This window comes from Ambystoma mexicanum, chromosome 8 (genome assembly GCF_040938575.1).
Source record: "Ambystoma mexicanum isolate Mex_15411 chromosome 8, UKY_AmexF1_1, whole genome shotgun sequence".
In the NCBI taxonomy this organism is placed as follows: Eukaryota; Metazoa; Chordata; class Amphibia; order Caudata; family Ambystomatidae; genus Ambystoma; species Ambystoma mexicanum.
Window position 1 is genome coordinate 668,577,407 of NC_090929.1, and position 27,204 is coordinate 668,604,610.

The 27,204-nt window shown below is 47.9% G+C and overlaps 1 protein-coding gene across 1 annotated transcript; it reads right to left on the minus strand.

Annotated features, from left to right (window-relative positions):
• Positions 1-559: 559 nt before the first annotated feature.
• On the minus strand, positions 560-27,204 carry LOC138472335 (chymotrypsin-like elastase family member 2A). Its single transcript, XM_069610460.1, has 8 exons — positions 27,100-27,204; positions 24,906-24,994; positions 17,801-17,898; positions 16,840-16,968; positions 15,467-15,603; positions 11,218-11,363; positions 4,533-4,685; positions 560-683 (listed from the first exon to the last, which is right to left on the minus strand). The coding sequence occupies exons 1-8, from the start codon at positions 27,137-27,139 to the stop codon at positions 666-668; spliced, it is 810 nt and encodes a 269-aa protein (XP_069466561.1). The 5' UTR covers positions 27,140-27,204; the 3' UTR covers positions 560-665.

Below are 27,204 nucleotides of genomic sequence, written 5' to 3' on the forward strand. Positions count from 1 at the left end.
ATCTGTCGAATGGTATCTTGTTTAATTTGCAAGCACAGTTGTATCAAATGTTTCTATTCATCAATCTATTTTTTTTATGTTGCCGTCAGCGACACATCTTTTGCCATTTTTTGTTTATTATAGGCAATGTCTAGTCTAAGCACAATCCAAAAAGAGTCATTGCAAACCAAAGGTAAAGCCCAGACCCGCCCCTCCCTGTCCCTCCCCAACACTCCTCCCCTTGCCCCCCGAACACTCCTTCCATTGCCCCCCACCTGTCCAGACATCCACACTCCCTCCTTTTTGGATGCAGCCAGAGTACCACGCCCCCCATGTTTTCACTTTCACCCCTGGGTAGGCCTTGCCCCTCGTGCCACACTCTACTTGCACCATTGCACACTTCAGATTGGCACGCCTTGTGCAGGCATGGTCTCGGTGTAGTCCCTCATGTCGATATGCACTGAACTTCCGGCCTGTCTCACTGTGGTTTCCCCTCTCCCTCCCCCCACCCCCTCCTGCCCTAACGCAGAGGTAAACTCAATCTATGGCTTTCGTTTGAAAATGAAGGCAGATGTAAAAGAAAAGGGATTTTTTAATGTGTCTTTTTATTCAATATCTTTTCCGCTTATGTTTCCTTTTCCTGGCCGCCTCCTCTGCCGCAGCGCATCACTTCTGCTGTCTTCCGGTTAATTTGCTGCCATGGTCTAAAGAACAAACAAATGCGATGAAATCAAAACGTTCATTTTGTGGCAGTGTTCTGCTCAGAATCTAAATGTTAATGTCTTAGAATGTAGGAAGGGACCCATTTGCAGACATACCCCCGAAATATATATTTTTAAGAAAACATTCGACAGGCGTGTGGGCATCACTGCAGACAACAAAGAGGTTTATTAACGAATCTTCCCCACCCCGCCTTTCCTAGCTATGGAGATACTGAGTCGGAAACAGTCCGGATTTCTAACACTGTCCACCTAAAAGCATACAATAGGAAGTTGTGCATGCATTGATTTAATTCATTTTGTATTGCACCAAACCCTACCATTGCTATAAAAAGATACCCACACCAACGAACTCCAAAACGAAAAATATGGCAACCAGAGCTTGCGGAGATGCACCTGCACTGTTGAGGGAAGTGGCTACACCGTGAGCTCAGCCCTACAGGAACCTGCCAGCCTGGGCACTGCAGCCTAGCATGAACACTCGATACAGGGGCATAGGAGCCTTCCAGTCTGGCCAGCACGCCGCAGGAGCCTGTCAGTCTGGGCACCACACTGTAGGATCTGGCCACACCCGGAACACCATAGCGCAGCATCCGGCCAGTCTTGTCATGGAACTACAGGAGTATGCCTTTCAGGGCATCACACATAAACACCAAAAGGTGATGGATGGAAAGCTTTCAATAAATCGTAAGGACTGGGAATTCCTATGGACAGCTTTTAAATATTGTATTTTATCCAAAGAGAAGGGACCAACCCCTATGTAAATCAGCCTTAGATCTACCACCAATGGGAGCAGTCCAGCCTAAACTGTTAGGCCATGTGCTCTTTCCATGTGATCATAACCAACCGCACACAGTCTTGGGAGGTTAGCTCGGCGGCAACACACTCGTCTTGGAAGCAAAACGACTCATCCCCAGGTCTGCGCTTAGAAACCTCTGGGTATTAAGCGCGTTCCCAATTACATCTTTCGGACCTTGTTAACAAGAGGCCCAAGTCTTGGCATAGCCCCTTAGGAACGCTCGGTGTGAAACACCAAAAATGAATGGGTGGAACGCTTTGAATTAGGCACATCTAGTGGGAATACCTATACGCAAATGTCCACTCCACCCTTTCCTGGCATGTCTGGCATGAAAGAAGAGGAACCACCATGTGCTAAGCGGTGTTTGTCCTGCCACACCTCAAGTCCATCACACAACCACACATCAACTACGTCTAGACACTAGCACCATCTGGACTGGATATTGACATCACGAGAAAAATAATCCTATATCTAAATGCCTCTCATCCTGACTGATACCCATTCACAATGATACATGCATTCATACGATTGCAATCACTATCCATTCATTTTCATCCGGATTACCTATTGTTTCCCTATATACAATTCTGTCCACTGCCTACTCCTTTTATCCCCTCCCCAATGTGGAGGGTGAAGGGGGCGCGGGGGTGGGTCACAATACACCACCTCTCAGACAAGGTCGGGTGCCGTAAGGCCACTATGTTGGTGATGGACACAGTATAAACACTTGATAAGACAACATTGCAAAGAGAGCAAGCCATGTACACTAACAAGGGGGGTTCCTGGGAGTGTCTCTGCCAGACATTAGTCCTGGTTACGAGAGCCTTGCCCAAGCTATACACACCACCCTAAAGAATCCTCCCACTCACCGGACACCTCATGTAAGTGTGCTGTCAGTCTAAACGCCACACACTGCAGGAGCTTTGTAGACTGGGCACTGCTCTGCTCTTGGGCATCGGCACCATGCTGCAGGTGCTAGCTATGCCCTGCCACTGGTCTGCTTGAGCCTGCCCGCTTGGACTGCAGTAGAAGCCCACTAGGCTGGGTGCAGCACGGCTGGAGCCCACCAGCGCAGACATTGCTTTGCAGATGAGGGTTCTAGTCTGGCAGTGAAATGCAGGAGTCCACAAGTTTGGGCACTACACTGTGGGGAAAGGGGGTGCTCATGACCCTGGCCCCTATACTGCAGCAGCGCGAACCTGAGCACTGCATTTGAAGAGCTGGCCACCTTACACAGTTGCACAACCCTGCCTCAACCTGAACACCTACAATCTTAGTTTGATGTGCTGCAATTGGTACAGAATATACCTAGGCTGTCCATCCACATTTCACTATGGGTAGTCATCAATAAACCAGCTGTGACTGTTCTTCACTGCTTCAGATGTGGCTGTACCTCTCTAACTCAGCGCTGAGTGGAGTTTACTTCTCCAACTATACATGTCCCTCCATAATGCAGCTTACTTTACCTGACTAATGAAGCCATGCGTGCCCCTTGCTATTCCACACACAGGTGTACCTGACTAATGAAGCCATGCGTGCCCCTTGCTATTCCACACACAGGTGTACCTGACTAATGAAGCCATGCGTGCCCCTTGCTATTCCACACACAGGTGTACCTGACTAATGAAGCCATGCGTGCCCCTTGCTATTCCACACACAGGTGTACCTGACTAATGAAGCCATGGCTGCACTTTAGTAATCCAGCTATTACTGTACTTCACTAATCCAGCCCAGACTGTACCTTATGTATCAATCTGACCGTGCATCACTAATCTGGCTGTGACTTTATATCACTAATCCAGCTGTCACTAAACCTGTTTAGCGCATCTGTTCCTCTACCTCACTAATCCAGCTGTAACCTTGTATCACTAATCCAGCTGTCAGTAAACCTGTTTAGCGCATCTGTGCCTCTACCTCACTAATCCAGCTGTAACCATGTATCACTAATCCAGCTGTCACTAAACCTGTTTAGCGCATCTGTGCCTCTACCTCACTAATCCGGCTGTAACCTTACATCACTAGTTCAGCTGTTGCTAAACCTGTTTAGCGCACATGTGCCTCTACCTCACTAATCCAGCTGTGACTAAACCTGTTTAGCGAATCTGTGCCTCTACCTCACTAATCCAGCTTTGACTAAACCTGTTTAGCGCATCTGTTCCTCTACCTCACTAATCCGGCTGTAACCTTATATCACTAATCCGGCTGTGACTAAACCTGTTTAGCGCATCTGTGCCTCTACCTCACTAATCCAGCTGTAACCTTGTATCACTAATCCAGCTGTCACTAAACCTGTTTAGCGCATCTGTGTCTCTACCTCACTAATCCAGCTGTGACAAACCCTGTTTAGCGCATCTGTGTCTCTACCTCACTAATCCAGCTGTGACAAAACCTGTCATGCATCTGTGCCTCTATCTCACTAATCCGGCTGCAACCTTACATCACCAATTCAGCTGTCGCTAAACCTGTTTAGTGCACCTGTGCCCCTACCTCACTAATCCATCTGCGACTAAACCTGTTTAGCGCATCTGTGCCTCTACCTCACTAATCCGGCTGTAACCTTACATCACTAGTTCAGCTGTTGCTAAACCTGTTTAGCGCACCTGTGTCTCTACCTCACTAATCCGGCTGTAACCTTACATCACCAATTCAGCTGTCGCTAAACCTGTTTAGTGCACCTGTGCCCCTACCTCACTAATCCAGCTGTGACTAAACCTGTTTAGCGCATCTGTGCTTCTACCTCACTAATCCGGCTGCAACCTTACATCACCAATTCAGCTGTCGCTAAACCTGTTTAGCGCACCTGTGTCTCTACCTCACTAATACAACTGTGACTAAACCTGTTTAGCGCATCTGTGCATCTACCTCACTAATCCAGCTGTGACTTAACCTGTTTAGCGTATCTGTGCCTCTACTTCACTAATCCAGCTGTGACTAAACCTGTTCAGCACATCTGGGCCTCTGCCTCACTAATCTGGCTGGGTTTTACCTCGGGGGTTTAGCCATGACAGTATTTTACTAATCCAGCTAATATTTACCTCGCTTATCCAGCTGTTGTATGCAGACACTCTGCTGAACACAGATGGCTTCTTGGCGTAGTTGCAGCCCAGAGTAGATCCAAAGCTGACCACACCGTGGACCTGCCAGCTGCCATCAGACGCCCTGCAGTTCAATGGGCCTCCAGAATCACCCTGCAACAGAAGGACAGCTGTGAGATGGCTTCAGCAACAGGCCAGCAGTGAGATTACTTCCGCACTTATGCAGGAATGGCGTCTCCTATCCAGCACCTTGCTCCATGCATTGGCATTTTCGTAGAAAATGAATTTGTTTGATAAATATAGTACAGGTTGCTTGTATCATGCCAGCCAAGGGTTGAATAGAATGTTGATCCAAAAGCAAACAACGAGTTGATACCTTAGTTGGGCTAAAATAATAATGTATTTTGCATAGTTACGAGCTTTCGTGGAATTCCACCACTTCCTGAGGCAGGGATGGAAGGAAGCCTGTTATCTGTGCCTGTCTGTGTACCTGGTGTGTAGGTTTTCTGTTGCACTCCCCCTCACATCAAGGCCTAAATGGTACACTGTGTTAAGTGGGGTAAGGGGTCCGTGCAACTGAAGAGCAGGGAAAGAAGAAAAACCCAAACTTGTAGTGCTCTCAGGAAGGCAGGACGGAACAGGTTAGTGTCAGTCATAGTAGTTGCCGTCCAGTTGAGACTTTGCAAGCGCATTGATGGCACAATTATCAACATATGAGGCTTGTGCCGGTAGAAGGCTGAAAGATGGAGTACACAACCAGTTATGTGTTAGGCCTGTGACTCGTGAAGCATAATGTAATAACGTTGTGTTAAATAGCATCTCGGGATTGTGTTGCATCACAATCATGAGTGAAGGGTGGGGTTTGACTAGAGACCGGGCCCCTGACAAGTCTCTGGGAAGCTTTCATCTGGGACATTTTGAGGGTAGAGGGGGCTAGGTTGGAGGGGGCCTGGCAACAATGAATTGCCTTACAGAGGAGGCTGGTGGGCCTGGGTCAGTGTCAGTTGAATGCATGTGAATGGCTTTGGAAAAAATGATGGAAAGTGTCAGGTCTGAATGTTGTGATCCCTGTATTTCTATGGGTAGGAAAAGGGAAAATCTGTTAGTTGGTGTATATATAGGAAAAAGAGAGCTTGAAAAGCAAAGTACAACTGAGGATCAAACATATGAAAAGAATTGTAATGTTCTATGTATACCAAGCGTCAATAAATAAATATTTTTTAAAAAACATACGAAGAGAAGAAGATAGCCTGATTCACAAAGTGTTTTTCTATGGGAATTTCTCATTGAAAAAGGCATAGTGAATCCGGCCCATACAGTCCAACATGAGTGAACAAAGTTATGCCCAACCAGGGTTAATGGTTGTAGGGCTGCAACACATGCATCAAACAGAGGGAAAATAATAGGAAAGGTCTGGGCTGCTAAACAATCCCCATGAGAATCGCAACACTCCAACATACACAGGAGGGATTACCTACACTATGGGATCCTGCAGGAACAGACCAACACCTTCACTTCACAACGCTCTCTTTAAAGAAGGAGATGGGTGACTTTCAAGCCTTTGTTATTTATTACCACTGGTATACCTCCTTTTTGCTGCTCGGTCCTCTATCTTGATGGATGCCCATCTAGGATTAACGAGGATGAAAACAAAGCCCTATAGTGGATGCATTACTTGGCTGAGACACAACCCCTGTGTGGCTTCTTGTTAGAGTAGAAACTATCCCTTTGTTATAACCTAATTTTAAAGAAATGTGTGCCTAATACATGACAATGTTTACGTAAATGCTATTGTGTAGAGGACCATGCAGGGATATCAAGGGACTGTGTAGCCCTCTGTAGCTGGGCCACGTAGTGCACATAGGACAGAGCAGGGCTCTGGGAACGGCTCGGGACTAGGCCCAGAGATGTGACGGAGCCATTTATCATGCACCACTTCATGCCCCAATTTATCCCAGACTATGAAATCTTCAATTTTTGCACGACAGTCCAAGGGGAGGCAGAAAAGATTGATGCATACCACACTTGACTGCGGCAGTTAGCCCTGTCATGCAAGTTTGAGAACGTTGATAAAGAAATCACACAGCAAATCATCAATGGAATGTTCTCAGAGAAACTAAGGAGAATTATACTGAATGAGAAGGACATTCCTCTATCCTGCATCCTAGAATATGGCTGACATAAGGAACTATTGCACACCCTCAGCCGGTTTTGGCCAACTATCACCGGCTCCAGCAATTGCGGCAGTTACGGATCAACCACCGCCACGGGGAGAAGACCATGTCCCTGCCTGCACTACCGGATGGCGACCCAGGATCCCTGGCCCCAATGACTGCGGGTGGTGTGGTGGACAACGACACAGAAGGCGCAGCTGTCTGGCACAAGGCACGACGTGGAGCACATGTGGCTGCCTGGACCACTACGCAAAGGTCTGCCGATCCTCGGGCAATCCTACTGGCCAGCGCACTCCCACTGGAAAACCACCCCCAGGGACATTAAGCAAGCAAATGCACGCCAAAGCGATGCCGAGAACAATTCCTCATCAGAAGAGTTGGAAGACGAAGAGGACAGGGTAATGGCAACCATTGCAGCACACCAGACCAAGAAGAAGGGAAAGGCGCACCTAATCTCAGCCCCAGTGCGAGGAAATCAGGAAGGGAAAAGGAGATAAAAAGAGACCGTGATGCAAGATTATGGTGGGGGAACGGAAAATCACAGTGACAGTCGACACTGTGGCCTCTGTGAATGTAATTCCCCCTCGAAAACCCTATGCACAATTGATCCCTGACTGACACTAAAACTCAACAACACACAACTCTACGTATATGGAAGCAGGAAACCCCTCGCAGCAGTTGGGCGGTTCCGCACCATGCTCAGCAGGGCAGGAGGACCGACAATCCAATCGAAAATATACGTTGTGACTTCAGGAATCGAATTTCTACTTAGCTGGGACTCAGCAGAAGATCTAGGGCTGATCAAGTTCATCTGTGACATCTCAAACGACAATGAGCTCCACAAGCTTTTGTCAAGATACCACAAGCTAGTCAAAGGGATCAGAGGCCTCAATGGCCGAGTAATAAAGCTACACATTGATCCAACCATACAGCCACAAGCAGTGCGGCACCGGCGAATGCCTTTCCACATGATGGGACCTAGTAGCCAAAGGGTTACGCGACCTAGAAAAAGCCGAAATCATAGAGGAAGCGACGTGACCAACACCATGGGTTTCCTCAATGGTAGTGACGAAGAAACCAAAGCAGCCCGGAAAAATCAGAATCCGTATAGACATGCGCCTCCCCAACGCAGCCATCATCTGGGAGAGACCTATCACTCCGACTCTCTACGAGATAATTGCAGATCTCACAGGCTACAAAATGTTCTCCAAAATAGACCTGAAGGCAGGTTATCACCAACTCATATTACACAAAGACTTGAGATACATAACTACGTTCTCGATGCACCTGGGGCTAAGGAGGTACAAACGGTTACATTTTGGGATATCGTCTGCAGCAGAGATCTTCCAACAAACAATACACACCGTTCTGCAAGACCTCCCCAGAGTCCTCAATATCACAGATGAGCACTTAGTACGTGCCAAGGACAAAGAAGATCTCATGGTTAGGTTGTCAGCGGTTCTAGACAGGCTGGAGAAGGCTGGCCTGACCATATACATTTTGGATACATATTTAACAGCAAGGGTGTGTCAGCAGACCCATTGAAAGTGACTGGCATCAAAGAAGCAGCGCCACCCACAACACCTACTGAAGTATGCAGTTTCTTGGGGATGGCCACCTACTGTGTGAGGTTCATCAACAACCTGGCCACCCTATCAGAGCCACTAAGGGCCCTGACCAGATCGGGTACGAAATGGCAATGGGACACATGGTGCCAAGAGGCATTCAACAACATCAAAGAAGCACTATCGACCAGCACCACAATGGCCTACTATGACACTCATCTGCACACAGAACCACAAATCCAGTAGGCCTAGGGGTAGTGTTGGTGCAGACCACTTCACCGGCGGGGTTGGACACAACCCGTGGCATACGCATCCGGAGCCCTTACCCCCACAGAACAACACAATTCACACATCGAAAAGGAAGCCATGGCCGTCCTGTGGGGCTATACCTGTATGGGCGGAAGCTCAAAACGTTCACAGACCACAAGTCATTGATCCCCATCTTCACAGGCTTGGCGCCCCATCCCTCAGCGTGCTGGGTCAATGACTACTTCAACTGCAGCAATACGAGTTTGTCCTTGTATACAAGCCAGGTGCAGACAACCCAGCGGCTTTCTTATCCAGGCATCCACAAGCTGCCACTGAAGTCGAAATCTCAGAATCACCAGAAATGGAGTAACATATATGCTCACTCATAGAAGCAGCAAAACCAAAGGCAGTGAGCATATCCGAACTGATGGAAGCCATGAACAATGACCCATGTTGCACCCTGACAAAAAATGCCGTTTTGAGAGGCACGTGGAACTCGTTCCTTCAAAACAACCACAACCGCACTGCTGGGACAAGAAAGTTTATGTCAGGTGTTTTCACCGTCCGGCATGAGCTGGCAAACACGGATGAGGGCCTCATCCTGAGGGGGTTTGCATCCTGATTCCACCCGCGGTACAAGGAAGAATAATAGCACTGCCACACGAAGGCCAACAAGGCATTGTACAGACCAAAGCAAGAATTGGGAACCGCGTATGGTTCCCCCACATTGACCCTAAAGTGCCAACTGTGTCTGTCCACGGGAGCTCCACCAAGGCCCGAGCCCATACGAAACGCTCCGAGAGGCACGTCACGCTGGGAATCCGTGAGTGTTGATTTCTGCACAGTACAAGAGGAATGTTGTGTAGACGTCACCATGCTCATGTGGAGATGTGTAATAAACGCTGGACGCCCACCGGCAACGGGGAGGCAGTCGTAGGAGATTTGGGACACCTGTGTGGATGTGCTTTACCACTAAGGGCTGTAGTGCCGGCACTGTTGCAACAGTAACATCATAGCGGCCAGGAGTAGATCAGAGGGCTCGGGCTGCAGGCCTTACCTTCCAGTATGTGCCTGCATTCCGAATCCTTGGATGGGCTAAGGTACAACCCACTACTGTAGCTGTTCGACCTCTGTCTGTCAGTGCCTGTCCCCAACCTTTCCCAAACTCCACCTTGCATTTCCTCCCACTCCCCCTTTCCTGTGCTCTTACTCTGGTCTGCTCAGAGCATGCCTCTGCCTGGCAACCCCACGTGCGCTCTTTCTTCCAACCCTCTCCTTGCCCCCTCCCCCTTGCACTTTTCTCCTACTAACCACTTGCTGGCCTACCAGTTTTGCCTTCTTCCACAAATGACTAAGGGGAAATAGAGATGGGGCTAGGAGTTGTCCCATTCTACATTTCCTCAGTGGCCATCTTTTTCTGTAGTTTTTGTTTGTAGCGTCATTTCTCAACTTAGAAAACCATGCTTGTCACCCCGAACAACTTGCCAAGGTCGGAAATTGCTAAAAGCTGTACACACACGTTGCATGTCGGAAGGTGCTAAAAGCTGAAAGCACGTTGCAGGTCGCGAGGTGCTAAAAGCTGTAAGCCCGTTGCAGGTCGCGAGGTGCTAAAGCGTTGCAGGTAGGAAGGTGCTAGAAGCTGTGAGCACGTTGCAGGTAGGAAGGTGCTAGAAGCTGTGAGCACGTTGCAGGTCGGAGATTGCTAAAAGCTGTAAGCGCGTTGCAGGTAGGAAGGTGCTAGAAGCTGTGAGCACGTTGCAGGTCGGAGATTGCTAAAAGCTGTAAGCGCGTTGCAGGTAGGAAGGTGCTAGAAGCTGTGAGCACGTTGCAGGTAGGAAGGTGCTAGAAGCTGTGAGCACGTTGCAGGTCGGAGATTGCTAAAAGCTGTAAGCGCGTTGCAGGTAGGAAGGTGCTAGAAGCTGTGAGCACGTTGCAGGTCGGAGATTGCTAAAAGCTGTAAGCGCGTTGCAGGTAGGAAGGTGCTAGAAGCTGTGAGCACGTTGCAGGTCGGAGATTGCTAAAAACTGTAAGCACGTTGCAGGTCGGAAGGTGCTAGAAGCTGTGAGCGCGTTGAAGGTCGGAGATTGCTAAAAGCTGTACGCGCGTTGCAGGTCGGAAATTATAAGGTCGGAAATTGCTAAAAGCTGTAAGCACGTTGCAGGTCAGAAGGTGCTAGAAGCTGTGAGCACGTTGAAGGTCGGAGATTGCTAAAAGCTGTAAGCGCGTTGCAGGTCGGAAATTATAAGGTCGGAAATTGCTAAAAGCTGTAAGCACGTTGCAGGTCGGAAGGTGCTAGAAGCTGTGAGCACGTTGAAGGTCGGAGATTGCTAAAAGCTCTAAGCGCGTTGCAGGTCGGAAATTATAAGGTCGGAAATTGCTAAAAGCTGTAACCACGTTGCAGGTCGGAAGGTGCTAGAAGCTGTGAGCACTTTGCAGGTCGGAGATTGCTAAAAGCTGTAGGCGCGTTGCAGGTCGGATTTCCCAGTTGGTAAGGACTTGGCTATGTTGTGAAATGCCTTTTTTTATCGCTGTCTTCAACTTGTTTTCCGAGCCATTGTCACCGGGGAAGCTCGCTCCCTTGCAAGGTGTGTGCTTGCCGTAAAGAATCATTTTATGTGGTGTAAACAAGCCGGACAATGACAATCAGCGATTATTCTAACACTATTGATTGAGCAGAAAGCATGTTCCAAGACCTACGTTGCAGCTGGAGGTGATGCCGTCGCCGCCAGCACAGACCATGTTTGTTTTCACAGTGCTTCCCCACCAGTCGGAGCGGGTGCAGGAGGCGTGATCCACAACCAGCAGGCGGCCTTGCTGCAATTTATCGGGGGAAGCTCCATTCGCTGGATAATGGCAAGAAAGGGACAAACACGCAGTCTTACATTCTGTTCACAGATCAGTATATACTGTTGGCGGCGGCAGCAGATCCGTCAATGGGACCTAGAGGTTGGACCCAGAAATCTGCCAATGCAAAGTGTTAGTGTCTGAAAATGAAATACAGGCACTCGACCGCGATTTTCGTACTACTACTCAGTCCAGACTGCATGGAAATGCTGCAGAGATGGAGGAGCTGCCCACACAGCTTAGGAGGGCAATTTCAAAACAAAATAGCTGATTTTGATCATAGGTTCTTAAATGCCAACATTAGCCATTCCATTCGGGAGACACTAGTCCAGTCCTGTTTTTAACGTTGTATTCTGGGCCTTGTATTTCTGGATTTTGCTATTATTTATCATTTTTTAACACTTTTATTTATATACTTGGCATTAAATACAACTTTATGAAAGTAGCATAAAACATTGGAGGGTGTACAATATCTCACACATAGAGAACAACAGTTATTCCGTAAGCAAGTACATAACAAGACAGTACTTTAAATGATATCATGTAGTTCCGGCATAGGCAGTATGACACCAGCAGAAAATGAATTAGACCGTGAGTTCAATGTTAGCAGGTACGCTCTGAAGGTGGACCAAATGTGTTTTGGGCTATTGGTAGTAGGTGATATTGCTTCCTTCTCATTGGCCCAGATTGTGTCCTTCATCCATTGGTCTTGGGGGCATTTTGATGTGTCCAGTTGTGCAAAATACATCTCTTGCCTAATAGGAGACATACATTCAGGAGTGTGTAGGTGCTATGAGCCACCTCGTTAAAACCAGTAAATAGGCATGTGGGCAGAGAGTGCCGAAAAATATTCCTGCCGGAGAACGGCAAATAAGCACGTGGCGGTCCAAAAATGTACGAAATGTGGGCAGGACCACAGCATGTGTGTATACGTGGTGTTGTCCTCATCAATTCGAGGGCAGGCACTACTGGAATTGTGTACGAACAAACTCAGTTTAGTGGGAGTATAGTGACATCTGTTCAGAATCTTTAATGAGTCTACCCTGCGACTTTGAACATACTTCATGTGTTAGTTTACACATATGATAGGAAGAGGCATTTATAACGCGTCTGTACACACTGTTTCTAGGCGCAACAAGGCAAGGTAGGGAGACAAAGGGAGGACGAAACAAACATTTACTATCTTACTAGGCCTTGTGTCATTCAGATTGTACAAGTGCGGGGGCTGGTGGGGGGAGTGCGATCAGGGCAGCATTAATCTGAGTAAGTGCAACCAGGGGAGCTGGCTCTGAGTGGTGCAGGGAGGCAGGGGATTGTAGGGTTACAGATACAACCCACAAGTGCTTAAAAGTAGTGGAGGAGCCTGGTGCCCAGTGGGTTCTGACAGTAGCCAGGTGACCAGTCAGCGCAGCAGAAAGGGATGTCAGCAAGGGAGAGGAAGAGAGAAAGTGAAAAGGAAGGTCTTGAGCTGCTTCTGGAACCTGAAGTGGTGCTGCTCAAGTTTGAGAGGGGCAGGGAGGCCATTCCATAGAGAGGCCCCTGCAGAGGAATGAGATCTCCCTCCCACTCTCTGCCTGGAGAAGCGTCTGACCATCAGAGAGTTGGTGGTAAGTGAGCGAAGGGCTCGAAAAGGAAGATGTTTAGGAAGAGAGAGTTGGATGTAGTGCAGGCCCGGGCGCAAGAAAGCCTTGTGGACAATGCAGAGGGTCTTGAACTTGATCCTTTCATCCACCGGGAGCCAGTGGAGGGATTTCAGGGCTGGAGAGATATAAATCCCTGGGACAAATCATGCAGTCCTGTTCTGGATTAGTTGCAGAGGGAGGAAAGTAGAGGAAGGCAGGTTGAGAAAGAAGCTGCTGCAGTAGTCCAGCCTAAAGAGAATCAGAGCTCTGGAGACATTGAGCTTCTGGTGGAAATGGAAAAAAGGAAGAATACATCTAAGGAGGTGCAGCTGGTGGTGGGACTTCTTGGAGAGGGCTGTGATGTGAGGGGAGAAGGAGAGAGTGGAGTCGAAGATGACCCCAAAGTTGTTTTTGCCCCACAAGAAAGTGAAGCGAGAGGGCCCACGGAGGGCAGCCAGAGTGAAAGAGGGAAAGCAGGACCAGGGCCCCCAATGAGGAGGATCTCGTTCTTGCTGGCAGTGAGGCAGAGATCGCTGAAGGCGCACCATTCCTGAATTGTGGATAGTCAGTCAAGAATGAGCGAGAGAGGAGAAGAGGGGAGCCTGAAGGGGAGCGGAGTGTGATCCGCATAACACTGGCAGTTAGAGGAGAAGGTAGAGATGAGGTGGGCCAAAGGGGCCACGTAGAGGTTGAAAAGTCACAGTGAGCAGTTGGAGCCCTGAGGAACACCACATGTGGAAAAGGAGGTGTTGGAGAGAAAGGACCCCAGTTGAACCTGAGAGGGATGGTCGATCAGGATGGAATGATTGACTGTGTCGAAAGCAGAGGAATGATCAAGGAGGAAGAGGACAGAAGGAAGGTTAGTGTTGAGATTAGTAAGCAGATCTTCATGGGTGTTCAGGAGAGCAGTTTCCATGTTTCTGGGTGCTCTGAAGCCAGACTGTTGGTCATGGAGACAACCAACAGATTCAGTGTTGAGAGTAAACTGGGAGATGGCCAGCTTTTCCAAGAGTTTGCCCAGGAAAGGAGTGATAGAGATTGGGTGGTAGTTTGCCAGACAGGAAGGATTGGTGGAAGGTGTCTTTAGGAGGGGGTGCAATAAGGGAGTGCTTAAGTGGAGAGGGAAAAGTTCCAGTGTAAAAGAGTGATTGCAGAAACGGCCAAGGCTGGAGTCAGGGTGTCCATGTATTCCTTGATGGTTCTGGAGGAGCAGGGGAGCACCTGCTTCGATGACATTTTCATAGATCTGACTTGTCTAGAAACAACATCAGGAGTGATCACAGAAAAGGAGGAGAAAGGTGGAGGAGAGGGAAAGGCAGCCACAAGGGGGCCAGGGGAGGTAGTGGAAGGAGAAAGAGAGGAGAGAGAGAGGACAGGATGTCCTGAGTTTTAGAGGTCAAGTGAAAAGCCAAAGCCGTGCAAAGGCCCTGGGAGGGAACAGGAGAGGTGGATACTGCAACAGGATTGGCCAGCTCCTTGCATATTTTGAAGAATTTGGCTGTGTTGTTAGAGGCCGCAGAGATGTAGGCTTGGATGTGGGCTCTCTTCTTAGAAAGGACAGAGAGTCTGTATTGCCTTTGGAGCAGGTGGCAGGCCATTTTGTCAGAGGATGCACAAGATGCCCTCCACTTCCTCTCAGCCACTGTGTACTTATACTAAGAGTTGCACTTGGAGGTAGGCTTCAGGCGGATTCTCATGATATCCCACCACATATCATCTGTTATGTCAGTATTGAGATCTTTGGCCCATTTGATACCATTTGTGGACGTATCTGGGTTATGACTGAGGATTCACTTGTATATGGTTGATCCAATTTTACGACATCCTCCTGCATGCACAATACACGGCCTGTAGCCTATAGTATTGTAACCAAAGCAGTTCGTTGTGTTGGGTGGCAGTCAGTATCTCCTATATTTTCTTCTAGAAAGCCATTAACGTACGTCACCAATTGTAGTGAAGCCTCGACCATCCCTCAGATATGACTGCATCGAGGGTGGGCGGGAGGTGGCGACCATTCCAGAGGGGGGTATCTCTAAAGTATGGTCGATCTGACTGGATTTCCCATTTAAAAACCCAGGACTGCAAGTTCCAGAATTCAAAGTTAAAACCAGGACTGGAAAATGGTGGCATGTATGTTGTTTAAAACAGACATTTGGCTTGTTGTTGCAGATTTAGTGAATATATATGTTTTTTTATATATAGCACTTTACATAGGACCTATGTACATACATTCCTATTACTACCCAATCAAAATTGGTCCTCATTTATCAACCACAAAGGATGAAAGGCTGAGTTTGTCTTGCTGGGATTTGAACCTGCGACCTGCAGATCAAACACAGATCACAGCAACACGTTTAACCCACTGAGCCATTCTACCAGCTGAGCAAAATGTGCAGTTCCAAAAACTAAAACTTTCTTGTATTTTACATGCAAAAAGACAAGCTCCGTGAAGATTCTAAAACTGAGCGGAGTCTACTTACTTTGCAGCCTGCCCCATCCGGTCACATAGCAGCCATACTTATTTGAAAGGATGTAGCCGGCCACTGGGAGGCAGGCAGGCTTGATGGTGTTACTGTATGCCACGCTTTGTGACAGCTTTAGTAAGGAAATGTCATACCTGGAATTAACATAGAAGGCATATCACACGAAAAGAAAGACCTGTGCAGTAGCGTATTTATAGAATATATCTCATTTAAAGAATGCAAATATATAGGCTACACACAAGTTGACTCTCACTAGCATTGAAAAGCAATGTGGGGGCAAGCGGAACTGGAAGAAAGCTGCATTGCATGCCGGGCATTACACATGTAGAGTTCAAAGTTCAAAACATAGTACATGACCACAGAGATGTTCTGGGTACGGATCCATCTATTTTTAGAAGGTTATCAGAGGCCACTTGGGGGGCACCTTGCTCCACTCCTGCCCCCAAGCCCCCATCAATTGTATTCTGGGAGTTGTAGTGTTCGATCACTTCAGATTAATGAAATTGACTCACTTTAAAGCATGTTGCAGCATTGGAATACGGTGTGCCTGGTGAAATGGAGGGCTCTAGTAGCCTGAATAAAAGGGCTTTAAGTGGGCTGGGGCTGGGCAGGCAGCACCCCGGGAGTCTCCAGAAGCTTCTCCCTAGACAGGGCACTGCTGGGGGCTCCCTCAGTCAGCCACTAATGAACACCAGACACAATCTCTCCTATGCACGCATCGGACTGCGAAAACGAGGCTGCGGGAGAACTGAGGATGAGAATTGCACGTGCAGGATTGATTTAGAAGTTGTGCAGGGAATGCTTAGGCCGAGCTTTATGTAGGTCCAATCAGAGGCGTTGCTCTGTCTGCATCGGTGGAGCAACTACGTAAACCCCACAACCCCCAAATGATGGCATGCTTACTTGACCTGGCTCACCACAGGGCAGAAGCGGTGATTGTAGCTGCACTGATAACACGAGCACCGCAATTCCTAGCGTCGAGCATTTCGTTGTTCGTAGCTACATTAGCACGCATGCGCATTAAGGCCCTCGAAGTGGTGGTGGGATGTTAGCACTTGCACGTCAGGGGAGTGATGGGAAGGGCAGGAGAGGACAGAAGACAACTCAGTCCTTATATGCCTGGCTTCAGATGTGAAGGGGACAGTGCACTGCTTCAGGACATAGAAGATCACCAGACCCCCCAGAATATATACAGAAGTCACATGCCCCCACATAAGTAAGTGTGCCCCGCTAGCTCCACCCACCTTCTGAGAAGTTAGCCCCTCTCCCAACATCTGAAGGGATTGCCACCCCTGCCCCCTCTGGAATGGCGGCCAGGTCCGTATGGGCAGAGGGGCGTGCCCCTGGACGCGCGCTGGAGCGCTACTTACCCGCTGGAGAGCGCGTTCGGGTTCCACTGCCTGTGGTTCAGCAGCTTCTGCACCTGGATGGCCTGCGAGCCCGATTCGCTGACGCGCAGGTTGTGCTTTCCCAGCAGAACCCGGTAGGATCTGGAAGAGCTGCGGGGAAGAAGGGCGCCCAGGCGGGACGGGCAGAGTCAGGCATCCGAATGGGTTCTGTGTCCTTTCATCGCACACGTGTTCATCGCGTTTTCCCACATTCCGCTTTCCCTCATCCCCCATCCCCTCGCACGCCTCTTCACCGACTCATATTTCCTTACCCAAAGACCCACCCTGCAGGGCTGTACTGGTGCTGGCTCCTCACATCACCTCACACAGGAATCTGAACACTCACGTCATATATCGCTAAAGCACCTCACACAGGAGGCCAATCACCCACATCTGATCGATTCTCTCCTCACAAAGTAAGCTGAATACTCACAACATATATCACCCCACACCGAAGCCTGGACACTCACGCCATATATCACCTCCCACAGATATGTTATCCCACACGAGAGGATGATCGCTCACATACATCATATATCAAATGTACACTTAAGGCTGAGAGATCACATCATACCTCACACAGGAGGATGACCACTCGCATCATTTATCACCTCGTATTTGAGGCTTGTCCCTCACATCATATCTAGTCTCACCTCACCCACGAAGATGACAACCTACGTCATATACCCCTAACACATGAGGCTGAACACACATCACATATCACCTCAGAGAGGAGGCCAATCACTAACATCGTATATCACCCCACATCCCCACATTTTAGGCTAGTCATTCTCATCATATTTGTTCTCACCTCACACAGGAAGCTGGTCCCTCACTTCATGTATCCACCTCACACAGGAGGTGACCACTTACATCACATCGCACCACGCACAGGAGTCTGAGCACTTGCATCGCATGGCACAACACCCAAGAGTTTGGTTACCTGATGCAATGGGCAGCTGTTAATACCCAGTTGGGTGCAATCAGAGTGCCCCCACAGGTGTGATACCAGTAACCATTGGAGAGATACTGAAGAGAGACCTGCACAATAAGAAATAAACAGATGGTTTGATCATTTGCTCTTAACCCAAAAATGGAACCCACAGAAAACCACATGATGCTGCCACCAGAGGAATCGCATATTATTACTAACTTCCTGTTCGTGTCCCCCTGGCCCCCACGCCCCACCCTTTGCAGGAATAATTCAACCCTGTTTCTCTCTACTTCCATGTTGGGTCTCCTTTGATCTCCCTTCCTGCTACAGCTCACTCTACTCTTCCCTCTTCTACCTTTGATCGAGTCGCTTCTACAGTTGATATAAAGATGGGACTGAGTGGCCAGGAGCGAAGGTCACAGAGCCCAGAATGGGTCTGCAACCTATGCTCTCCAGATGTTTTGGACTACAACTCCCATCAGCCCCAACCAGTATAGTCAATGGCGAGGAATCATGGAAGGTGTATTCCAATTGGCACTGCATTTTTTTGGAATGCTCTTTTCTGAAATATAACAATGCATAGATTAAAAAAACACTGACTTTTATATATTTGTAACATTTATTTACAACCAGTCTTTATCAAATCAAACTCACTGATTTCATAGTACATGTTTATAATATATAACATTGGTGCTCACTGATCTCTTCTGCATCAGTTCAGCAAGTCCTTAGACCATTTTATTTTCCCTCTGTGTTATGATCTCGAAGTCATCACATTTAAATAATTTACTTACTGGTTCATACAGTCAGGGTTGGAATGGTCACAGAGGTAAAGAGAATTGAAAGTTGTGAAAAGGTAAAAAATCAGCCAAAACGTTTAGATGTTTTTATATTGGACTGTAAGGGAAAGGGACGTGGGATAGACTGTCTCCAACAGTTATTTGCCAAATCATCGAGTCGCTGCAATAGAAACTGTACTAAAGTTCATCTGCATTAAAAACTCGGCGGTCCACCAGAGCCAATCAGATGGTGTGGAGCATAGGCGTTAACCAGAGATATTGACCCACAATCGGAGGCATCGGGTGCCCTGGCTGCACCCAGGGATGGGCTGGGGCATAATGAAAAAGTGGCCCACAGTTGCAAGGGGAAATTCATTCCTTTTGTGACAGTGTTTGAATAGTGCCCAAGGGGGAGATTTATAATAGAATGCGATGCAAATTGTGCATTTTAAAGATATTTATTCAGCAACACTGGTCAAAACTACTAGCCTCATGGTGAAGTACCTCATCAAACTGGCCCACACTGGTCAAAACAGTGGCCCACTTTGACCAACACAAACTGGCCCACACCAGCATTTTGTGTTTTCGGTGTGGGCATCGCCCTATAGGCCCCTTCGAGCCCGGCTGCAGCTCCCCTTTGTTTGTGTCTTTCTTTCCTTCATATCTCTGTTCTCTCCGCTGTTGCTCTTTCTCCTCCCAACAATCCACATCCTTCCGCTTCTGCCCGGCATATGGGAGTGTAAGCTTGTTCCAGTCAACGCCTACCTGTGTTCCAGCCTCAACAAGTCTACGCAAGATGCTGCATATTCCCGCTCCCCCCCCCACCAAAAGCCCCAGTGCATTCCTGGTTTCCCCTTTATTCCTGCTGCCCTCCCCGAGTGCTTTTGTTCTGAACTATGCAACCCTTTCCCCTTTGTTCCGTAGGTTTTTTTTGGGGGGGGGGGTCTATGTCATTCAGACAGTTGTTATTGATAAAGATGTATTTCAGAGCATATTTTCACAGGCTGCCCTTCCCAGAGCCTCAGGATGAAGGATGTGAGACCCTGGAGTGTGTGGGGTCTCCGTACAATTCCAACTTGTGAGCCAGTGTCCAGGAGATCTGCATCAAATGTACAGAATTCTATAGACAGTGTGTCCTGGCCTCGTCCCACTGTCCACCTTGCCTGGTCAGAACGGATCTACGGGATTACTTCGAGAATATTTTCTCGAAGACCATTTCATCGATTATTTTTTTAGTAACTTATTTTGCCACAAATCAATGCAGGGGGAGACTCCCTGCAGCCTCCCCCATATCCCTGTGCCTTGTGGACAGGAATCACAAGTTAAGATGCAGTGGGAGCCCAACTCCCAAACTCCTCACTCACGTGGGAAACCTAAGAAGTACTCTCTGCCTCATTTAGAGCAAAACTCATGGAAGCCTCGCATCTGTCCACAAAACAAAGATAAGTCGACAGCCACAAACCCGAGGCTAACAAGCCACGTTGTCCCCCAAGTAGGGATAATGTTTGAGGAGGCAATTTACCAACTCTTCACATGGAAACAGCCTCCCTTATGGCTGCAGGCTCTTTTCCGACCTCAAAAGTAGCCCTGCCAAGAGCATGGAAGATCCCAAACGAGACCCACAGTAGGAGAGGTTGAAAAGAGGCACCAGAGTTCCAAACCTCAGCATGAGCAACCCTTCTTACCCAATCCAAGCTATGGAGAGAGGAAACGGGCTGCCAGGCAAACACACACTCAAAGAACGTTGACGATATCTAAAATGGCCACCAAGCCTTTTATAGACTGTTCCACCCCAGCCAAGAACTACAAAGACTCAATTCCCCCGGGAGCAACACAGCTAAACCCATAACTGTCACCAGTTAATGGGAATGCAGACTATGGAGCCTGACACTATGGGGACCACTTCGGTGGTCACGGTGCGCGGTACAAATACCCATAACATTAACATGTAACTTAAAACAGGGGCTTTGTTAATTCACACTGAAGAAAGGAAGCATAAGTGAAGGAGATTGTTAAATACCTTTAGAAAGATGAACAGGACTTCTTTACAGTGCTCTGCTGCTCTTGAACTAGGTCCGCGCTTTAAACAATAAAATACGTCAAGAAGGAAAAGAGAGAAAGCTGTGGAGCGAGAGAAAGAGCGGAGGAGCCTTATCGAGTTGAAAGACCTGAGAAAGCTGTGGTGCTGATAGAGCTGAAAGGCAGCGAACCCCCCAGGTAATTCTCTCTTCGCTTCTGACTCCGTTCTCTCACTCTCCAGTGGTCCTTTTCTAACTGTTTCTCTTTTTAAATCCTCTTTGGATTCTTTTCTCCCTTGACCAGCCCCTTCTTGGGCAGGAGAGTTCTGTCCTGTTGTTCTTTTTCTATTGTTTTAACATTCCATCCAGCCCCATGGTGGGCTGGGTGGTTTCTCCAAAACACACACAAACACATTTAAATAAATAAACTGTGAAAAATCTGAGGATGCTGTCCCTGCTCACATATGGGGAGACCTTTCTCATGGGGACAGGGCGGTGCGTCCTCAGTACAATAATCCTCCTGCGAATGGTGCACGAATGGAGGATCACATGGGGAAGTAATCCCCTATGGAATTGGGGACTATTCTCAGGAGACGCGGTATGTCCCCGCCTCAGTACCACCAACCCCATCTCCAGTAGTAAGTCCTCCCCCCACCTCTACGGAGAGGCAATTTGTTCTAATGTCAAAGACGTCAGACTAATTTACTTGACAGGACTGAAATATCAAATAAGTACTTTACATCAGGCTTTAAAATAAGTACTGTGAAGACGAAGATGACGGAGCATCCGAGCATCAATTTGAAGGGTGAATGTGAGTGGTCTAGCTTTTCACAGGATGTCATTGGCCCAAACGAAAGCAACAGACCAGTGCAGGAGTTTAAAATAAGCTCACCTGGTACACAAGAGGAGAACAATCCTCCTCCGAGGAACTCCGGGCGCTGTGCTTAGGGTGCACGGACAAGAGCCAAATGGGAAGCCGTGGACGGAGAAAAAGGACAACGCAAACCTGGTCCATGCTGGAAGGGCTACTTGCGCTGCTGTCGAAATGAACCCCTGGCCACCGCAAAGCATCCACGAGGAGGGACGAATCGCTAGGCAGAGTCAGAGGTCTGCAGAGCCTCTGCAGACCCTGCCACTCACCTGAACACTACCGGAGCCTCAAGGAACAACGCAGCTTTCGGTAAACACAGGTACCTCCAACGAAGAAGCTGACAGGTACGCGTGTTACACGAGAGGTGTTGGAGGTCTGGGGAAGCAATCGGTAAAGCTAGAAGTTGGAACAAGAGGGTCTGGGACCATGAGAAGCAACTGCAAGTCTGAGGGAGACAAAAGGGCCTGGGTCCCTGAGAACAACAATGAAGAATCTTATGTTTGGCAGGAGAGTGAACCAAACAGATACGAAAATTAAGTGTCTGGGACCTGCACCCATATGAGAAACCAAGAATAAGAGGGTCTGGGACCCTATTTGAAGAAAGAGCAAACAATGAAAAGTTGTATGCTTGGCACAGGAGTAAACCAAGCAAGTACAACCCAAAATTGTGAGACTGGGACCCACACCCATGTGAAAGGCAAAGAACTGAAGAAACAAGGACCAAGAGGTTCTGGGAGTCTGTAAGAGAAAGAGAGACAGTCCAAGAGAGGACAATGGCTTGGAAGGAGAGTAAACCAAACGGTTCACGTCTTTGCGAGTCTGGGACCCGCACCCACATAAGATGCTGAGAACATGGGTGTCATGGACCCTGGAAGTAAAAAGGACATAATCCTATGGTTAGTAGGGCAGTGCGCCACGTTGTTGGTATGAAAGAATGGTGACATTTACCTAAAAGGATACAGGGCTCAGAAGCCCAAAAGGGATTGAAGGTAGAAGTAGTCTAGTGGAAGGGAACAGACGCCTAGCCTTGGAGTCCTATTCTTATGAGCATTGTTTATTTCATCACTTTTTGCCTGAGGGGCTGGAAACGTTTCTATTTGTTGGAACTACCATGAACACTTTACTTTGGGAAGAGATCATCCTTGCACAGTTGGTTTAAGTTGTGTTAGGGACAGAGGTAGGCGTTTGAGACACGTCAACGACCGACTTTTTGGTTTTGGACATCCTGACAATTTCAATAGTGTTCTTTTTGAGGCAGGGCAACCCCAGTTAGCTTTAGGGAAAGAGAGACCCTTTTCCAACCCGTTCTTGGTTAATAAAAGTCGGTACCCAAAAATATGCCACCATTGTGTCCGAGTCCTACTTCTGCACCATTGCAAAAAACACTAGACATTTATTAAAAAGGCTTTATTACCCTAATGTTTGCGTCTTTATGTTGAGGTGTTCCCTCCGGGAACAAGCATGTAGCCACACTAGCTGGGGCCCATGGGGCCATGGGCTACACACTTTTGGTCACTTTGCACCCTTCCTGCTCTTTGGATGCCACTCTAAGGTGAGTACATCTTTGCTACCGGAGAGGTCGGTGATGCCGTTATCAAGGGCGAAGACATGCATGCTGTCAGATTTCTTAATTGGATCTGTAATTTTGCAGTATTGTTTCTTCCTGGATGTCATTTCCTGGTGGAACTAGTGCAATGGCAGCAATCGGAGTGACTTGCAGCAGCTCTATGCCTTCTTATCCATCTCAGTGTGCTTTGAGTAAATGTGGACAAAAAAGGATCTGAGTGGTTAAACAGATGGGTGTGACCAATTAGGTTGATGGTACACAAGTCATTGGCTGCCACGAGAAGTTGGTTCATGACGAAGAAGGTGGGGATTAAGCCTTACTCTGGGACCCATCCATTACTAGGGGGAAGATGTCAGTGGTAGGCTTTTGACCCACAATTTTAGAGGCATTAGAAATCCAGGTTGTCGGGACAATTTTGCCAATGTTCCATATCGACATTGAACGTAGATACCATTTGTCAAGATGAGTTGGCAAGATCGACAAAAATGCATAATGAACAGGCTTTTAACACGGTGCATTATCAAATAACCCTTGATGAACAGACATTGAGGGCACAGCCACTAACACCTTGTTACGGATTTTATTACTATGACATCCATAAATCGGGTTTCTATAATAAATGTCTAGCCTTATTAGGCCCAGGATCTAAACTAAGAAATTTGTTAGGACCTAATTCCATTAAACAAGTAACATTTTTTGGCGAAGAAAGAGCTGGCAGTCATTAACACTTGCTGACAGAAGACACATAAACAGTGGCAGCCATCTGCTTCATTCAATACATGAATTTTAAAAGCAGAGCAGGGGCGTGCATTATCTTGCAGAAAATGGGTAAATCACCAAGAAAATAAAACCATAGGCACACATTGGTAACTTTGTTCGAATCTAATCACTGTTTGCATTTTTGGGTATTTCTTAAGCACACCATGTCAGCATATGAATGTTAAGTTCTATCAGTAATTTATGTGAGCAGAATGCCACACCAGTTTGTTCTAATTTGAGTTATGAAGTGGGCCAATTGATTAAGTCAAAGGCGGACACGAGAATGTTTAGTAAAGGCTGATGGGGGCAGGTCACAAGGTTTCTGCTTTTCTTCTACCAAGCACGATTAGATACAGTCTCAAGTTTGGCTTGCCTTGGTTTAAAACACTCATATGAAATCGACAAAAACTGGCGATTGCAGAACGATGAAATCGATGAACCATGTCAAATGTTTACATATGCTATGGGAAATTGTCGGGACTAGTGATTTATAAATTGTGGTAGCCTTGATTCTTCAGACCTATACACGAATTCTCATACAGACATAGACCTACACAGATAATTGAAAATAACATGATGTTTTTATGTAGCACTTCATGGCTGATTCCTCCCGTCTCTATCTGCTGTTAAAGTACAGGCTATTATCAACTGTGGAAGGTTGAAGGGCTGAGTTTGTCCTGCCGGAAATCAACTGTGCGAAGTGCAGGCTTTTCCCCATGTCAGAGGTGAGCACTTAACTCATAGGCTATCTAACCTTTGCACCCTCAATCACACAGTTGGTACCACAAGCAGGTTAGACAAGGGATGAAATAGAAAGTCACTTGAAACTTTAGAGAACAAGGCAATGGTTTGAAGAGCGTCTTAGAATTTTGGGAAGCATCTTGCGGTTTTCGGACAGTCTTCTATTTTCAGGGGCTAGTGTTTTAGGGGGCTATTTGGGTTTCAAGGCAGTCTTACGAATTGCCTGGCAGGTTCGGTAAGGGTTTCAGAATCGTTCTCAATAAACCTTCCATAAGGGTATTTGCGTGGACTGCGCTTCTGCCACAGACTTGGATAGATCACCATATCAACCCAGTGGTGACGGGTGCACACAGCGGCAAGTGAAGAGAAGAGTACTGACCTGCCAGGGCCAGCTGTGCGGTCTTGCTTCTTCCCCATTGACCACTCGGGAGACGGAGGGTGGGTATGAGGGATTCCCGCAGCCAGCGACTTCAAAGCAGCAAACAGAAGGAGAGTTATACCCAAGAACAGACAGCCAGCAAAACCTACTTATAATACATGACACCATTTCTTAAAACATGTACAATTCAGGGTTAGCTTGTAGGTAATAATAGTTCACAGCATCCATTCCCTCTGACAGACATGCAGGATGAAAACGAATCGCCTCTGCATTCCTTTCAGAGAAGCAGAGCAAGTCACCCCTTGGCACAACAGCGGCTATCTCAGGAGGCCTCTTGGTTCTGCCTCAGCACAAGACCACAGCGTCTCGGCTGCAAACCCCAAAGCAGTGGTCTTTTTCACCTGCGCAGCTTTTGCCTGGTACTTTTTTTTTATGGGGGTTCTACTATCTTGTGGGGGCGTTTGCTGGCAAGGTTCAAGAGAAGAAAGGGGCAAGTCACATCTCTTTTCTTCGATGGCTCTCCCTCACTCTCACTTGCTTTTCCTGTCCATCTTGCTGCTAGGCCTGCAATCCCTAGTGCTAGATGATGGCTTCCCATGTGTGTCCGCCCATCCGCCCTCCTTTCTGTCTGGGTCCAGGATTCTAGGTTTTCTCGCCAGATTGTTTATTTATTTATTTATTATTTAGTATTTACAAAGCGCACAGCAGCCCGTGGGCATCGTGGCGCTGTTCCAACAGAAAACTTGGATTGCATATGCATACATGATACATGTGAGAGTATGGTACAAACTTAGTTACATTTCATTACAGGAGCAGAAGTTAGTTAAAAAGAGTGGTTTTAAGAGTTTTGCGAAAACCTGCGAGGAATGTCTCTGCTCTGAGTGTGTTAGGGAGGGAGTTCCAGAGTTTGGGTGCAATGTGGGGAAACCAATGCCTCCTGCTTTAGCTCTGCGAATGTTAGGGATGCGTAGTTTATTGGCATGGTCAGATCTTTTAGGGCGAGACAAGATGTCTCTGGCAATGGTTTCTGAGAGGTAGGGCGGGGCGGAGAGGTAAAGGCATTTGTGCGTTAAGGTAAGGGTCTTGAAGGTGATCAAGATCAGGCTTGCTGCCTGTGTCCAGGATTCTGACGCATTTTGCCAGATCAAACATTCTTATTTGTGTCTAGGTTTTCCATGCCACTGGCAGACTAGTGCCACCAGGAGACCTTTTCTCTTTTGACCCCCCCCCCACCTTCCTATAGTTCCATCTTCCCACTGCAAGTTCAGAGGTGACAGGAGTGTCTCTACATTCGGCCTTCCTCTCTGGAATTCTCCACTCTCCCACATCCCCGTTGGACCCATTGAACCCCTCATGCAGTTGAGGGGAGCAGCCACAATATTCCTCTTATATCCTTGGAGTGATCAATAATGACTTATGTAATTCCCTTCCCTCTGCTAGTCTCTAACAGATGGTACCTACATGGGCACTAGTGGGAGGATCCCTCTGTGCAGATGTTCCAGAGCATACCCCTATCCCCCATTCTGACCTCCATTGGAAGGTTAGATCTTCCACCCTGAGATGGATGTGGTGGTCCAGTAAGCCAATGCTATCATTAAGATCCCCAGAGCTTTAGGACTTTTGAATGAGAATGAATGGGGGTCACTAGCACATACTTCAAAGCTTTGGTCTCTAAACTGGGGCCCTAAGAGATTTTCCAGAGCTCTGACTACTCTGTATGGTGAGATAGCGCTCAGACTTGCATGATGCGCCAGGGCACACCGCCATCCTCACAGGGGTGGAGGTTCAAACCAGTGTTCCAGAACATGGGTCTCCCTGCATGGGGTGATGGAGAGACTTGGCCAAGTGTTCCAGAACTCGACTACTTCTATATCAGGGTTGCAGAGGCTGGAGAGGGGTCATGGAGGAGTCGGTTGGGCTCTGGCAGGCCACCGCTTGAGTCCATCTTCGTGAGGTGGGGCATGGGTCCTGAGACACGCTCTAGGATTTGGGCACTATTTTCATGTGGGGAGAGTTGGTTTGGTTGTTCTAGGGATCAGTCCCCCCTATAAATAGCACCCTCATCCCATAATCGGCCATAGGCGTGGATGAAAGTGCTCCTAATAGCTCACACATTCTACACCCCTTCCTCACTGACCATATGCCCTTTAAGATCCCGTTCATCCCTCGAGACACAAGACGAGGCTGGACTCACCGCTGGCCACCAGCAGTGTGGCGAGTAGGGCCTGGATCATCTTGCTGATGCGCGAGGAGTACTCGTCTACCACTTCTCTCCACGCCTAGGGCTCTTATACCCTCT